The sequence below is a fragment of the Halyomorpha halys genome, unplaced genomic scaffold, assembly GCF_000696795.3.
Source record: "Halyomorpha halys isolate HHAL.00 unplaced genomic scaffold, Hhal_1.1 Scaffold15.1, whole genome shotgun sequence".
Taxonomy (NCBI): domain Eukaryota; kingdom Metazoa; phylum Arthropoda; class Insecta; order Hemiptera; family Pentatomidae; genus Halyomorpha; species Halyomorpha halys.
Window position 1 is genome coordinate 1,846,546 of NW_027108914.1, and position 16,125 is coordinate 1,862,670.

General features: G+C 32.2%; 1 protein-coding gene across 3 annotated transcripts in view; it reads right to left on the bottom strand.

The window, feature by feature from the left end:
* Positions 1 to 1,901: 1,901 nt before the first annotated feature.
* The window catches only part of LOC106679860 (serine-rich adhesin for platelets), a 19,639-nt gene continuing 5,415 nt past the window's right edge, over positions 1,902 to 16,125 (bottom strand). The window contains exons 4-8 of one of the 3 annotated variants that reach the window (XM_014419239.2): positions 11,808 to 11,915; positions 9,294 to 10,055; positions 3,501 to 7,622; positions 2,503 to 2,597; positions 1,902 to 2,054 (exon numbers count right to left, since the gene is read on the bottom strand). In XM_014419239.2, coding sequence (XP_014274725.1) covers positions 2,565 to 2,597; positions 3,501 to 7,622; positions 9,294 to 10,055; positions 11,808 to 11,915 — 5,025 coding nt within the window. In that variant the 3' untranslated portion in view covers positions 1,902 to 2,054; positions 2,503 to 2,564. Of the gene's footprint in view, positions 2,055 to 2,502; positions 2,598 to 3,500; positions 7,623 to 9,293; positions 10,056 to 11,807; positions 11,916 to 16,125 lie in introns of those variants that run through there. The other 2 variants (XM_014419244.2, XM_067047189.1) reach the window with 2 other exon arrangements.

Genomic DNA, 16,125 nt, shown 5'->3' on the forward strand with positions numbered 1-16,125 from the left:
GTTTTAAAACATGATTGCTATCATAAGCAGTTTGTTTTTCTATTTTTAATGATGAACCATTGTGACTGACCAACAAAATAAAATTTAGCTTACCACCTTAAAACTGAAGTTTTACAAGAAATCCAAAAATAAAACGGTCCGATAATCGTAAAATTGTAGTAACCAAAATTTCCATGTCAATTATTATTATTATTATTTTTTGTAGAATTTTGTATACAAATAGTAAAACTTCCATTAAACTATTTTTGAGATATATACATGGAAACGGCAACTCAGTTTGAATTTATAAATTGTTTTTGTTTTGTTTTTTCTCATCCTTCTATTAATTTTATAATTTCAAACAAAACAAATACATAAAACAAAACAAATACATAAAACAAAACAAAAAAATAGGAACATGTATACATAATTATCCTTTTCTTTATCTTAAGGTAAGCTGTGGGATCCGCTACTTGCAGGGTAACATTATGGCGCTTACTCGCCGTCTGTGTTGTCGTGAGTGGGTAAGGACCTCTCTACTAGTGATGAATGGTTGGGGGTAAATTTGTAGAGTGAAATCAAATCTTCCTATTTAAATATTTCCTACATGATTTACTGTTTTAATGACTATTTGAAGAAAAAAATATAGATAAATTAAAATATGTCCATGGCAGGTTAGTTTCAACAAAAGCTAATTTTTTTGTCATCACTGTATGAAATTAATATAGACGAATATTTTTCTAATGACCTCATGTTCTAAGAATCAATGATCTCGATGATCTTCTGAGCTCGTTACCGTTACCAATCAAATTTCTCATTTTTTATACATGGTATAATGCTTTGTAATCATTTTTTAATTTATTTTTTCAATATATAATAAATTTGCAAGAAGAAATGTATAAATCGTGCGATGATTTGCAGCCTATTTTAAAAGACTTTGAGGAGCTTTCTACTTAAATCCGCTCACATTTTATTAATTTTTCGAAAACTTCTATAGCTAAATCTTCCAGAACATTTCAAATGTTTTTATTGAAGATACATAATTAAATTGTTGAATAAACTAAACTTATAATTATTTTTTATGGGACCAGTGTAAGAGAAGATAACGGAAACAATTTTCACAACATTCAAACGCTAAGCTGGCAAGCTTTTTTACTTTTACGATGGCTACAAGTAAATAAGCATATTTACAACTTTCTAGATGCGTATGATAACTTCCATAATGTTATAACTTTCATTATTATATAGTATTAATGTTAATTATGTTTATAGTAACTATTTTTTTTTTTACATTTTTACATATCTTTTATTAATTGGCACGTAAATGAGGAGAGTTTTCACTCAAAAATCATTATATCCACTTATTATATAAAAATTATTATAGTTGCAATTCATGTACATAAGTTAACTTTGGTATCAGGGTATCGTAGCCGAACAAGTTAAACTACCTTGTGAGTGCACCGTGTTCCAATCCGGCCTGTGGGGTCGACTTTTATTTCTGTAGCGGTGCTATGATATAAAAACTTGATACCCCACCAGGTGTTCATAAAAATAAAATAACAAAATTAATAATAAAAAGAAAGTTAAATTTTTACTGATAATGTTGATTTTGATTTCCTGTTTAACTTCGACTTCCTGTTGAAATAAACCGAATAAGTTTTTAATAAGGAGTTTTTAGTTTTAGTTAAAAAACTCTTTGCTTTTCAGAAGTTTATATGTTATTTTTTAGTGGAAATTGTTCAAACAAATTAGTTGAATAGTTGAAAATCAGTCTAGCTTACACCTACAATTAAGCGTATTTAAAATATATAATTCTTGTTAATAATATTTTTAGTGGAAGTTATAATCATAAATAATCTCTAGGTGTCGCAACAGCTTGTTTGGCTTCTACTAAATAATAGATAAGGAGGTAAAAGAATAAATTATTTCAAACTTTTTAAAAATTTATTATAATAATATATGAACAAACATATAATGTGACAGGACTCAAGACAGCACTATTGACGAACAGAACATTTTTGTTATTGAGGTTTTATGTAGTTATTTTCACTTTTAAGAAATAATCGGCAATTTTCCTGGAAAAAAAATTGAATTATGCAATATTTACCAATAATTATTTTATAATTTACACTATAAATTATAAATTTATAATTTGGCCAGTTGGTAGACCTACTACGAAGTTAAAGTGGATGACGTGGGATTTGTTGAGATTAATTTTAATCTTCTCTAGGCTTCGACACCATTCTTCGAGGACTGTGATTGGGGAGTTTGCGATGTAATTAAAGGTTTATTATGAACTGTGACATGTGTTATCGCCATTCGTGGTGAGGATAGTTTTAGGATTGGTTGGGATGTCAGCAGTATAGACTGTACTGTATGGAACCGAGGATTCACCTTGAGAAACACCAGCGAACTGAGAGAAGAGGGATCAATATGGACCAATGTGGTTTACTTTGAATAATCAATCAGTGAAAAAGGAAAAATTATTATTAACTAAATATATTTACCAGGATACAACCTCACCTTAGAAAACATTTCATAAGTTATCCTTTTCAATTAATTGAGAGAGGGTTTTCTTCATCTTTTCAATTATATTTTCGAGGAAGACTTCTCGTTTGCTAAAAATTGATATGCGCATTACAGTTTTGTCAGTTCGCAAATATTATAGTGAATATAGTAACATAATAATGATATCAAACATAATTTTTAATGATATAATCCTCCAAGAGATGTGATTGCTTTAAGACAATTTAAAACTTTTGACCTATATTCATTTTATTTTATGATGGATAAATATGATTTAAAATAGTAAGGCAGGCGCCCACTATTATAACAATATAATACGTGAATTATAGCACCATTTTGTAGATTATGTATTTTTAATTATAATTATGTATTTGAGCAGTGGTTCCAGTCTATTCAAGAGTTTTGTTTAATTTCAGTTTATTTTAAAATCAGCTTGATTTATTTACCTAGAAAAGGACGCGATTGACTGTATTAGGTTTCCAGAGGATCCATACAATTAACAACATAAATAATTAAACAATTTTCAACCAAAATTGTAGAAATTTGAAAAGGTTGTGCACGATGAAAATTATATTATGATTCAATGATTCAATATTATACTTTGATTCAATGTTGAATACATTTTTCATTTGAAGTTATAAAAAAAAGTAGCTTCAACATGCAATACCTATTGCCAACAAAGCCTTTATTTGTATAAATCTAATTTATTGAAAAGTTTTACACTTATTGAATTAAAATTAAATATTTATTATTTTTAAAACAAAATTTTTTCCCATTAGTTTGTCAACTAAATTATTTTATTTTAGGTATTTTTTTCAGTAAAATTAATAGATTTAAGGTTATTACTATGGAGCAATATTAGCATTTGATTATTTTTATTCTTATTGCAATGCTTGCATTGATCTCTAAATATACCATTAAATTTGTTATTTCACCGAATCGCCAAGCACCGACTCATGGACATTTTTTTAAGATAAGTAAATGAGGAAAATTACCTGATGCATTTTGTCATCAGAACGCGGACATTTATTCCCTCCAACCATCCTTTGTTGTGTTGTAATTCTTTCTGGAGAGTTTGGTGTTCTGTTTCTAACAGGAGTCCTACTCCTTAAAACAGGGCTCAAATTAACATTAGGCGTTCTAGAAATGATTGGAGTTTTGCAGTCAAATGGAGTATTACTACTGACTGGAGTCCTGGGACAGACTGGAGTTTTCCCGCCGACTGGTGTCCTGGGACAGACTGGAGTTCTCCCACCGACTGGAGTCCTGGGACAGACTGGAGTTTTACCACCGAGTGGAGATCTCACACCGATAGGAGTTCTGCCGCCGTAACTAGAGGCTGAAACGGGAGATGCACTACCTAATGGCGTTTTAGTCATCGAATTGCGTTGGTATTTTGCGTATGATTCAAAGTTTGGTGGGCTAGAAAGTCTTGATGTCACTCTGGACGTGATTCCCAGCCTCCTTTCGTTTGAGGCTCTTTCTCTTAATGCACTTTCAGGAGGAGTCAAATCAACTCTCTCCCAGGGAGGAACGTAATTTTCAATGATCCTATTGACTGTAATGTTCTTTAATTTTTGCAAATTCCACATGTCATCATCATTTCTGTTACGAGAGAAATATCGAAAGGGTGGTTTCTCATTTCCGCTGCTTCTTACAGGGGACGACTTCGGTTGAGTATTTTTTGAACTTCTTTGGTCTTTTGTATTTTGAGATTCTGGTCGCTTTGTGCTTTGAGACCATGTAGTCTGCTTTGTGTTTCTACACTCCGAAACATTTTCCGTTTGATTTATATTTCCAGGTGTAGCACTTCTTAGAGGAGCATTTCTCGATTTCTCTTTGAGAATTTTTACTGATCCAGGTGACATTTTAGGGATGTTAGGTAAACCGCCAGGTGAACCTGATCTTGGCCTTAAAGAAGAGCTTTGGTATCCTCCTACGCGGCTTGAGCATTGCCCGCTCGACATTGGTCGATCGGAACAGACACTGCTACTTCGAGCGTCTTCTCTGATACTATCCAGATCCCGTATAGCTGTTTTTATTGATTCTTGACCCGGATGTGGAGTATGATTCAATGTTGAATACATTCTAGAAGTAGGAGCCTTTTTTAAAGGTTCGTTTCCATTACGACTATAACAATCAACATGGAATGGCGAGGAAGTAGTGATAATTTCTCGATCACTGTCATCGTCTGAAGTATTGATCATATAGGGTTTTCTTGATGGTGGCCTGCTACCAGGATCGACACTTCTTCTAGAGCATCCAGATGAGGAAGCCTTGCTTCTTCTTGACATCGGTCTTTCACGTGATGTCGCCCTGGAATAGCTGGCAGATTTAGGTAATACATTTCTGGTTTTTGATAAAACAGGTTCTTGTACATTTTTCGTTAGTACTTTCGATTGTATAGCTATTTGTGTGGTGATATAATTTTCGTTTGAATGTGCATCCTCAACATTCAGATTGTGAATATGAGAACAGACGCTAGATTCATTATTCGAAGCATTACTCCGTGTCGACCCATAATTACTATCCAGGTCTGATCCTGAACTCCGTGCATTGCTGTGGACTTTGTTAGGAATCTTATCATTTTTTGATGAATCAATGGGCGAAAAATCTCTTTCAGGAAGCTCTTCTTCGAGATCTGAATTAGCTGTCCGATCACTGATTTGATTGTTGTTTCCCATACCCAAGCTTAAATTATTATGGTAGGGTAATACAATGATTCCTGAATCTGGTGATTCACATAACGGTTTTTCAGGAGTATCTTCATTCGTATAGGGAGAAAGTGACTCGTCCAAGTGTCTATCTGAAGCATCAAAGATATTTGTGGATGAATACGGTTGAGGTATTCTCGACCCGGGCATTATAATCGTTGTTTCGAAGTCTTCTTTTTCGGATAATGAAGCCTCATCTTCTTCCTTAACTGATTCACATTGTTCAATTGGTTGAGTTTCGTAAATTGCAGATATTGCACCATCATCTGAAATAAATGTGTTTTCCTCGATAGACAAATTATCTTCGGCATTCTGAATGACTCGATAGTCGATTTGATAAGATGATAATTGATTAGGTTTGTTGTCACGGTGTGGTGGAGTTCGTTTTAGAATATTTTTTGATTCTTGAGTAGGGGCTCGTTCGGTTTCAACATGCCTCGTATCTCTTATAGAAGCAAGCATTTTCTCTTTTCTCTGAGAAATAGACATTTGAGTGGAATGCCACTTTTCCATTATTTGGTTGGCCATTCTACTAGCACCAACACTTTCTCCTCTTGATAGCATTTTTTGTAAGTGAAGTTTTCGATCTTCAATTGCTTTTGGCGATTGTGGCCAAATATTCTTTTCTGAAATTCCATCATTTTTTTCTGGAGGATTTCTAGATAAACTTTGTTTAGGTGATTGGCGCATAGCTGGTTTTGGTTGTTCTGGGTAACTCATTTTATTTCGGGAAGTCCCCATGGTACTGGAGTTTTTCGAATCAGAAACATTATTACTCACCGAACTTCGAGTCCTTAGGGCAGGTTTTCTTTTTCCCGAGTCCTGGTTATTAGAAATTACTTTGAAGGATTGGCTATAATCATTTTGAAGAAGTTCCTGTTGGGAAAGACCTTGATCGATTGCTATATCCTGTGCATTACTCTTCTCAGGAATAGAATGATATTGACCAATTGTATTCGTTTCTTTTGAAACCGATGTCTGGGATTTTATTGGCAGTTCCAACTTTCTATCGGTTCCTTGCAAATTGCTTCTCACTGACTTATCATCATAAGATAAGTTAAGCATTGGTGCTTCTCTAATCAAGGGTACTGAGTTAGATTTTTCCCGCGATAAAGACTTTGAGCTGTTAGTAACCATATTGTAAGCATCAACACAAACATAGTCGCTGCTTAGATGCTCCGCAAACGTAAGAGAATCGCAGCGACTGGAGGTTAAGCTTGAGTTTTGGGCATTATCACGCTCACATTTTGTTTTCTCGCTGTGGCAGTGAACCACAGATTTCAAGTTCAGGATGCAATTCTCTTTCCCGAGGTCGTCTTTGGTACTATCCTCTTCCCTCAAATATTTCAATTGGGTATCTTGCATCTCTCGTAATTCTTCTATGTTAGCCGATTTTATATTTAGTTGCGGAGTTTTAAAATCTTCAGTAGAATTTTCATCCGTTTCAAAAATTTGCTCACATTCCCTCATGGTAATAATCTTTGACGCATCGAATGATTTAGAACTCTCTGCGCTGGGCTTTTTTTGGCCAAATTCATCTATACAATCTTCAATTTGATAATTGCTAGAGTCAAATATTTTTTGAAGTGGTTTTTCTTCACTTTTTTCTTTTGAAGGAATTTTTATAGGACTCTTCTCGCTATGGTGGTTGATATTATCCTTTCGAAAACATATTTCTGAGTCAGAACTTCCGTATGAACAGTCCACTGTCGATATTTTTCTCAAAGACGGAGTTGACCTTCCCCTCTTCATGCTGACCATTTCTTCATCATTACAATTTGATTCTTCAAGATCAGGATCGCTATCTTGTTCAGAGTTTAAATTGTTTGTTCTGCTATTTACGAGTGTACCTTTTGCACTATGTTTTCTTATTATAGCTGTTCTTTTGGTTTGAAAACTGCCTTCTCTATGAAGCTGATTATATTTTTTATTACCATGTTGGCCATGTTCGTTTTGTCTATTATTTTGATCTCTTTTTTTCTCCATCTCATTTTCAGATTCAATTTCGTTTTTCTTTATAACTCTCCCACAATCGCATCGCCTAAGCTTCTTATCTTTAAGATACTTTTTTTTTTGGAATCTTTCCCTTGAGCGGTGATCTGCAGAATCACTTTCGTCCTTTCGGTCACTATCAGAATAACTATCATCCACCATACCTGCTCTCCTTGTGTAGGTATCTTTTTTTTCTAAAGGATTGCTTTCGTTTTTATCAGGAGGTTTATGTGATTCGATATGCGGTCTAGTCCTAGAGGTTTTTTTCTTTTCTCTTCTGTTCGAGTGGGCCGTCATTCCTTTGAAAGACCTAAGGTGACTTCTAGAGCCAGAAGCTAATTTTGATCTACTAATGCTTCTTAAATCTGTTCTCCCAACAATGGAAGAACTCGAATTGCGATTACAGTGAACCTGAAAGATATTAAATATAAATATAAAATATTTGCAAATATGAAAGTTTTAAATGTGTATTCTTTTTGAATATGAAGAAGATGGCCAGGTCTGCGGTGAAAAAGAACAAAAATAGCTTACAACTATTTATTATCCGACGTTTCGCCCCACTTTGTAGGGCTTGGTCAGGGCTGTTCAATATGACATCTTGACCAACTATTTATTATCCGACGTTTCGCCCCACTTTGTAGGGCTAGGTCAGGGCTGTTCAATATGACATCTTGACCAACTATTTTTGTTCTTTTTGACCGCAACCCTGACCATCTTCTTCATATTTGAAATTATACGGTCAATTATCTATACTTATATAATGTATTATTTTTGGTTTGCATGCTTTTCTTACAAACATGCCTGCGGGAACACACATAGCATTGCGGGTTGTGTGGTCACCCAGCCAAGAGCTGAACCACGCTGGAAGCTGCTTAACTTAGATTACCTATTACAAGCGCCTTAACCCACTAGGTTACCCTGGCCCAATATGTATATAAAATTTAAGCGCAATTGATTCGTATAAAATTATTAGTAGTGGGGTACAAAGTAGTACTAACAAATAAAAAATTGTAGGTCTCTTGCATTATTTTTTTGGTCACTATTTTACTATAAAAAAATTAATGCTCATTTTTCATTCAGTGCTCAATATCTTAAATATTCAACACCAAAAGAAAACAAATATTAATACATTCCTAAAGTATAGTCAACTTAGTGAAATTTGAGAGATAAAAGAATGGTCCCAAACATACAGTTCCAAATAATGAAAATCAATATTTAGTGAATTTATTTTGGCGAATAAAATAGAAGCTGGTCTTGCTACGAAAATAAAAAAAATAAAGTACATAATAATGTATATAAAATAAACATAATAATGAGGTGTTGATAGTTGACCGTAGATTAATGATTGGAGAAGTTTGTCGGGGGGTGCGGTCAGCAAAGAACATCATAAATAAACAAAACCATATTTATTTATTTTATGCCGACGTTTCGACCTGAGTTTCAGGTCTTCATCAGGGGTTATGGCGTACAAGATAGGCCTGCAACTTCGCAGGCCTACCTTCTAATTAATGCAATTAATTTAAAATTAAGGAATTAATGCAGGCCTATCTTCTACGCCATAACCCCTGATGAAGACCTGAAACTCAGGTCGAAACGTCGGCACAAAATAAATAAATATGGTTTTGTTTATTTATGTTGTTCATTGCTGATCGCACCCCCCGACAAACTTCTCCAATTATATAAAATATACTTTGAAAATATGTCCCAATAAAATATACTTTATATATTATGTAAATATCAATTAATATTATATTAACTAGTTTCTATTTAAGTGCTAATAGACATCTGCAAGTTTAGTAGTTTCTAGGAAGTTGTCTTTCATTAAAATTTTTTTCAACTTAAGAAGAAGTCATCCAATTTGTATTGGTGAAGCTTTTCTTTAAAATTACTGACTATTTATATTGTGCAATGACATATTTTATATTGAGTCATAAGCTGATATTCTATCAAATTATCGATGATTTGTTTATTAATTTTTTCTCTGCATACATACTTTATGTTTGACAACTATTTTAATGAAATAAACACCATTTTTTTTTTTTTTTTTGTAAAATATAAAAATAATGATTGAAAAGTACTCACTATCTTTTTCTTCATCCGAGGGTAGGTCTTATTATCACCATGTTGCTTACCTGGAGAGTCCGACCACTCGTTTTCCCCCCACGTGACCGATCTCTTCCCAGTCACTGGTTGCCCACAAGATGTTACTGAAGAGTATGATTTTAAAGAGGACTTGCTTTTGGAAGGATGCTTTTTCTGTCTAGAATTTTCGTCTCCACTTATTTCCGAATCGTAGCTACGAACTCCTGATTCATTTAGCTTCGCTTCATCGTTCGCTGTTGCAGGAAACGCCATTTTTACCACGTCCATTGTTCTTTTCCTCATCACCTCCCTTTCCTTCATCCTCTTTGTTTCCTGCTCTTTCGTCAATGAAATATCGGTTATATGCGTCATCTTCTTTGGGGCCTGGCCAGAGAGAACCGATTTGGAGCTTTGGTCTTCGGAATTTTCTCCTGTACCTTTTTGGAAACGCCTATCGTTATTCTGCAAAATCTGATGCGGTATTGAGTGTTTTGTCTTCATTGGAGGGTCGGTTGTGTGTGAACTGATAGTCTTACCGTTGCGGGCTTGTACCGCTGAGCTTCTGTAGGAAGAACCCGTCCTAACCGGAGTCATCGGCTTCATATCGAGCAAAGGAACTACTCTTTTCTTCCTGATGATTCTATTTCCCTCAGGGATGTAGACTTTAAAGATGGAATCTGGATATTTGTTGACAGCGATATCTGACAATTTACTAGCTGTTGAAGGCCTCTTCTGTTTTTTGATACCTCGTTCGACTGTAGGCTGAAAAATTTATAATGGACGAATTAATAATAACGGACAGTTCATCAATCATAATTTGGTTTATTAATTTTTTCATTATGAAATAAGCATTCATATAGAACAAGGGAATGTGGTGAAATGTATATATGACGTTAGTATTACTTTGTGGTATTCCGCAAGAAGAAATCTCAGTAAACTTGGATACTTAAACGCTTTTTCATTTCTTAGTTGTATATTGAGGTGTGGATAGTTGACCGTAGATTACTGATTGGAGAGGCTTGTCGGAGGGTGCGGTCAGCAAAGAACAACATAAACAAAACAATATTTATTTATTTTATGTTCAGTTTCAGGTCTTCATCAGGGCTATACCACAAAAGTGATAACGACCATCATTTAAAGAAACATAAAATTGAAAAGGAATAGTATTTTTTGTATTTTGTATAATTCCAACTTTGTTTGTATACTATTCCTTTTTCAATTTTATGTTTCTATAAATTTTGGTGTTATCTTTTTTGTTCTATAGCCCTGATGAAGACCTGAAACTCAGGTCGAAACGTCGGCACAAAATAAATATTGTTTTGTTTATTTATGTTGTTCTTTGCTGACCGCACCCCCCGACAAATAAATATGCCCAACCTCTAGTTAGTTAATCATTATTGTTATTTAAATTAATGCTAATACTTCAATCCACAATTTTTATATTAATTTACAATAAGACAGATGGAAAGTCACAAATCTACACTAAAATAGATAAGTGATGAAAATTTTCCAAAATTGTGAATTTGGAGATTGTTCATTTAAGATGGAACGATGGAAGATTTGTAACGATTATGCATTTAGGTATCGATATCTAAGAAACGATCTGGCAATCAATTCTTAATTTTTAATCTAAAAAGATACAAATAAATCAAGTCTTATCATATATAAAAGTCATCTAAAAAATTAACACTTACATTGTTCCAACTCAACTAAATGTCATTGGTTGAAAATGGCGGAATTAACCAGGTAACTACTTATCATCTGTTGAGAACTATAGTTGTGTAACTACGAATATTCGACATTTCAGTCAATAACTCAAAACGACACCAGAATGACCAATTTTTCACATCTAGTTGCGAGCGGTATTTTCAACGATTTTTACTTGCAAAGCACGATATACTATACATCATGAGGGAGAAATAAAAATCAACGTTTAGTGAAGGCTGGTAGTGGTGCGTATCAGTTTTGTCAATATCAAATAATTTCTTATAAAGCCTAAACATTAGAAAAAACACTATTTCCACTTATGATGGATTTCGGACTTACGACATTATGATTCTCAACAGGTGGTAAAAGCAATTAAAATCAGTCCATACGGCAAGAAAAATTTTTGAAAAATTTGGCTTTTTTAAATTTTCATCTGTTATGTTGTGTTGTCAATTTGAAAATTGAAATAAATTGAGATAAACGATTGTAAATAGTACCGCGTGGGCCTTCGACAACTATCAGAAGATCCTAAATGTTAAAAGTACGTTACAAAATAAATATTATTTTGGGGTATTTGCATGACTTTTTCAGATTTGCAGCAAGAAATAGATTTTCACCAGTAAATAATAACTGTAAATTTATAAATAAAAAAAGTAACTATCTATATTGTATAGTGATTTAGAGAATTATCTTAGACAAATGTAACATAATTATAAATTACCATATCCTACATAAATTATGAATATTCAAACTATAAATATTCTTAATCAAACTTTTTCATTAAGAAATAGTAGCAAGAAATTGTACCTGGATATGAGGTTTGGAAACCTTACGCACGTCAGACGATTTTGGCCGCTCGTGGTTCTGTCGCACGCTCTTGTGAATCTCACAAAAATTTTCAAAAGACTCAGAAATCTAATTTAGAAATATTCGATATAAAATAACTGTAAATTATTAATTCAAAAGTAATCGAACTATTCATTAGGTATGAGAATTATTAATAGAATAAAATTTCCGAAAACAACATTACATTTATCGCGTTTGCATATGACTAAAATATCATTAATAGCATAAAAACTATGTTTTTATTTACAAATTTACAGTATTAAAATAAGTTTATACGATTAAATATTTCACATCATTAAAATCAAATAATTTTTTGTTAGATTCATTTGACATGCAAATAAAATTATATTTTATATAAACTAAGAAAATTTTTCAAGAGCTTACAGTAGGAAACGTTTTAACGAAAAAGTTATTCGAACCAAAAATAAAACAATAATATGAATAAATAAGAAATAATGAATAAATAAAAAATGAATGAATAATGAAGATGATGTAAGAAAACGATTGGTGAAACTAATTCCAACAAAGACGGGGTTGGAATTGTTTTGTTTTGTTATCGGCGTTTTTATGAAGTACAAGAAGTCTATAAAGATCTAAAGCATAGAATAGTTTTTTACAATAATAAGAATAAATTAAAAAATGGTTAAAAATTAAAAAAAGCCTGAATTCTTCCCTAAATTTTCACTCAGTGTTCAATACCGTTTTATTCCGTATGATAAAAATTAATAAAACCATTTCTTAAAGTAGTATAAAATTCTCAAAATATGTGCCCTCCTGGATTTTACATTTTTTTTTTTTTTGATATACTGATTTTCAAAAAGAGGATTTTCTCTAATATCATGGAAACGGCAATGAACGATGACAGTAATTAGAAACTACTTCATAGTAAATTTACGTAGTTTCAGTTAGGGGTCGTTTGGCAAAATAAATTTTAAAAACATTGATTTTCTAGGTCAAATCAAATAATTTTTATCTGAATATAGTCTAAATTTTATCACTTTCTATTAAATTTTATTACTAATAAACTAAATGACATTATCACTCCCTTGTCAAACAAATAATTTTTTTTTTTAATTATTTATTTATTGTAATTTACAACTGTACAAAATAATACATTAGATAAATATGTAGTATGTTTCATATACACTTGAAAATCTTAGGAAGGAACCACCCATTGGTGGTACTTCAAACATTAATTTAAATTAGAAGGACCCGTGGCTATCTTCTTTTCAGACGCCTCGGGGGATTATCTGGGATTATTAAGGATGAAAGATTAAGAATTAATGGGTTAGGATGGTTAAGGAGTTTGGAATAAAAAGACGCATATCTGTTTTGGGTCAAATCTGCAACGAATGGGATGTTAAGGTCTTTATGAATGAGTTTATTTGTGACGTAATAAGGAGCATCAAGGATTTTACGTAGGATTTTGGATTGTAACGATTGGATGCGGGAAGAATTTGATGGTTTGGTTGAACCCCAGAGCTCAATTCCATATGTCCAAATTGGTCTGATTATTGTAGTGTATACTAATATTTTGTAGGGAATGGGAAATCAAACAAATAAAAATAGAAATTTTATAATAAGAAAATAAATAATTTATAAGAAGAAAATATTGTATGTTTAGATAAAGAAAATAATGTTAAGTTAATCTGTTATTAAAAGTTGTAAAATTTAATGGAAAAGTGTAAATTTATAATTAAGATTGACTGTTCTTGAGGATGGCTGGGTTGGCCGAAACGTTGGACAGTTAATGAAATAATAAATAGTTTTTTTTTAGACAATATTGAACATATTATTTTATTTAAACAACCACAGAAGTCACCAAAAAGTGATAAGATTATATATAAAGTAATATTTATTGTCTGTTATTTGGAAGAAAAAAAACAATGGATTTTAAAAACTGTAACTCAGGGACAATTAGACACTCAGATGTCTATTGGCACCCAGATTCCAACTAAATCTTCTTTCGTTGTCGTTTCCAGGATATTTACCAAAACAACTTCACAAAAAATTGATTTCTCGTAATTTAGAGATAAACAAATTGTCTATAAATTGTATTTTGGGACCAGTTAAAGATAAATAGCTCTATGAGGGCTCAGATTTTAGAAAAAAAAATACTAATTATAGTTGATTAATTAATTTCTGTCATGCGGTTGATATCTTTAAAATGCTAAACATTGAATGAAAAAAGATTTTTAGACTTTTCAGTTTTCATTATTTCCTGCTCTACGGTGAAAAATATTAGGACGTTATACCTATTTTTACCTATTTTATATTCACATTGATATATCCGGTAATAGTTTTAATTAAAAAAAGAAAGTAATTTGGATATATATATATTTTTTTACTTATTCTTCAATATATTTAAGTAAATAATTGTGTTAGGCTAAAATTTTATGTGATGTTTTGAACATTTCTATGCTTTTCAGAGCATGATGAGTCCAAAAAAACGTTTCTGTTACTCATGCCACGATTATATCTTCCATAGATTAACCCATTCAATTGTATAATTATATTTCTTAATAGGGTTTTAACTCTTACCTTATCCCTATATAGAAAATCTTACATCCTTTGCGTAATAACAGAAAAACGTCTTTTCTCTTATACCGGAGCCGAAACTAGTCTAATGATTAAACTTGTATAACGTATTCGTTTTAATATCTTTCAAATTTTTAAATACAGAATAAATCACCTAGAAAAGTATGGAAAAAGTTTAAAATGATCATTCATGCAAAAGCCAAAACATTTACATATTATGATGTATTATGTACAGTGGAAAAGTAAGTGTTGGCACACCTTGTCTTTTATTTACTTAATGAATTTAAATAATAAAATAGTTTGAGAGTCCTTAATAAAAAGTACTATTAAAACTTGTTAAAAAAAAGTATAAATCCAATTAAAAATATTGATCATATTAAAAATTTATTTAAACATAATATAAACAGTTTTCTTTCAGTATTTGCACACAATATTTACTTTCTATTGTATGTATGCTTGTGTATACTCCTGTTCTTTTCTATCAGTATTATAAAATATTTCTATCTATTAAGTTTGTTTTAATTTAACCGATCCTAATACCAATTGAGCTAAGTGCCGCTAATCCCGAAATAGAGAATTTGTTAGCTATTAATTTTTCTACCGTCAGATACATAATTAAGAGATTTGAAGAAAGAGGCACAACTACAAATAACCTGCGCAAAGGACGTCCAAAGAAAGTAAATGAGGGAATGAAAAGAAAAATCAAAATTGAGGGGATGAACAATCCAGAAGATGCAGGTGTCCTAGCTAATATGGTCGAATCACCTTCTGGGATCTGTGTGAGCACTACAGCAATTAGAAATGTTTTAAATTCTGAAGGAATTTAATGCTGGGTCCCAAGAAAGAAACCTTATATCAGTGAAACCAATCGTAAAAAAATGTTCTTATTTGCTAGGAATTACATCAACAAGCCCATTAGTTTTGGGGAAAGTGTCTTATTTTCCGATGAGAGTAAATTTAATTTGTATGGTTCTGGCGGCAGATAGACGTATATAGATATGGTGAAGGAAAAGTGAAGAAGTCAGTAAGTAAAAGGTCTCAGTTACTGTAAAACATGGAGGTGGTAGTGTAATGGTTTGGGGATGCGTGGCTTATATTGGTGTAGGAAATCTCGCGCCAATTGAAGGGATTTTAAATACAGAAGGTTAAGATTTTGCGCCATAACCTACTAGCCAGTGCAACCAAACTAGGAATTTAGGTTCGGTATATTTACAAAACTAAAGAGTGGTTAATATTTAATATTCGCCAACAACTTCATATCCCTCCACGGTCTCCTGACTTAAACATAATTGAAAATTTGTGGCATATTTTAGATAAAAATGTTCGAAAACACCAGATAACCGTAAGACACAACCTCAAGGATCATTTACATCAAAAATGGGAAAACATTAACACGGGTTTAATTAGAAACCTCGCCCACTAAATGCCGTGACGTTTTCAAGTGGTAATAGATGCCAACGGACTTCATACAAAATGCTATAATTAAAAAAAAAAATAATAAAACGCGAGGTGTGCAAATACTTTTTTTCTATATTTTTTGTAAGTTTGATGTTTTGTGTTTTTATGAAAGAGGTTTTTCATTTGAATTTTTATTTCTTATTTTGTTACTAATAAAACCATCCATAAAGACCTAAATGTTCCTTATATAACCGATCTAGCCCGAACCCGATATTATTCCTTCCATAATAAACTCCCTAACCACCCAAACCCACTAGTTTCTAACCTTGCTTCCTCTTCCATT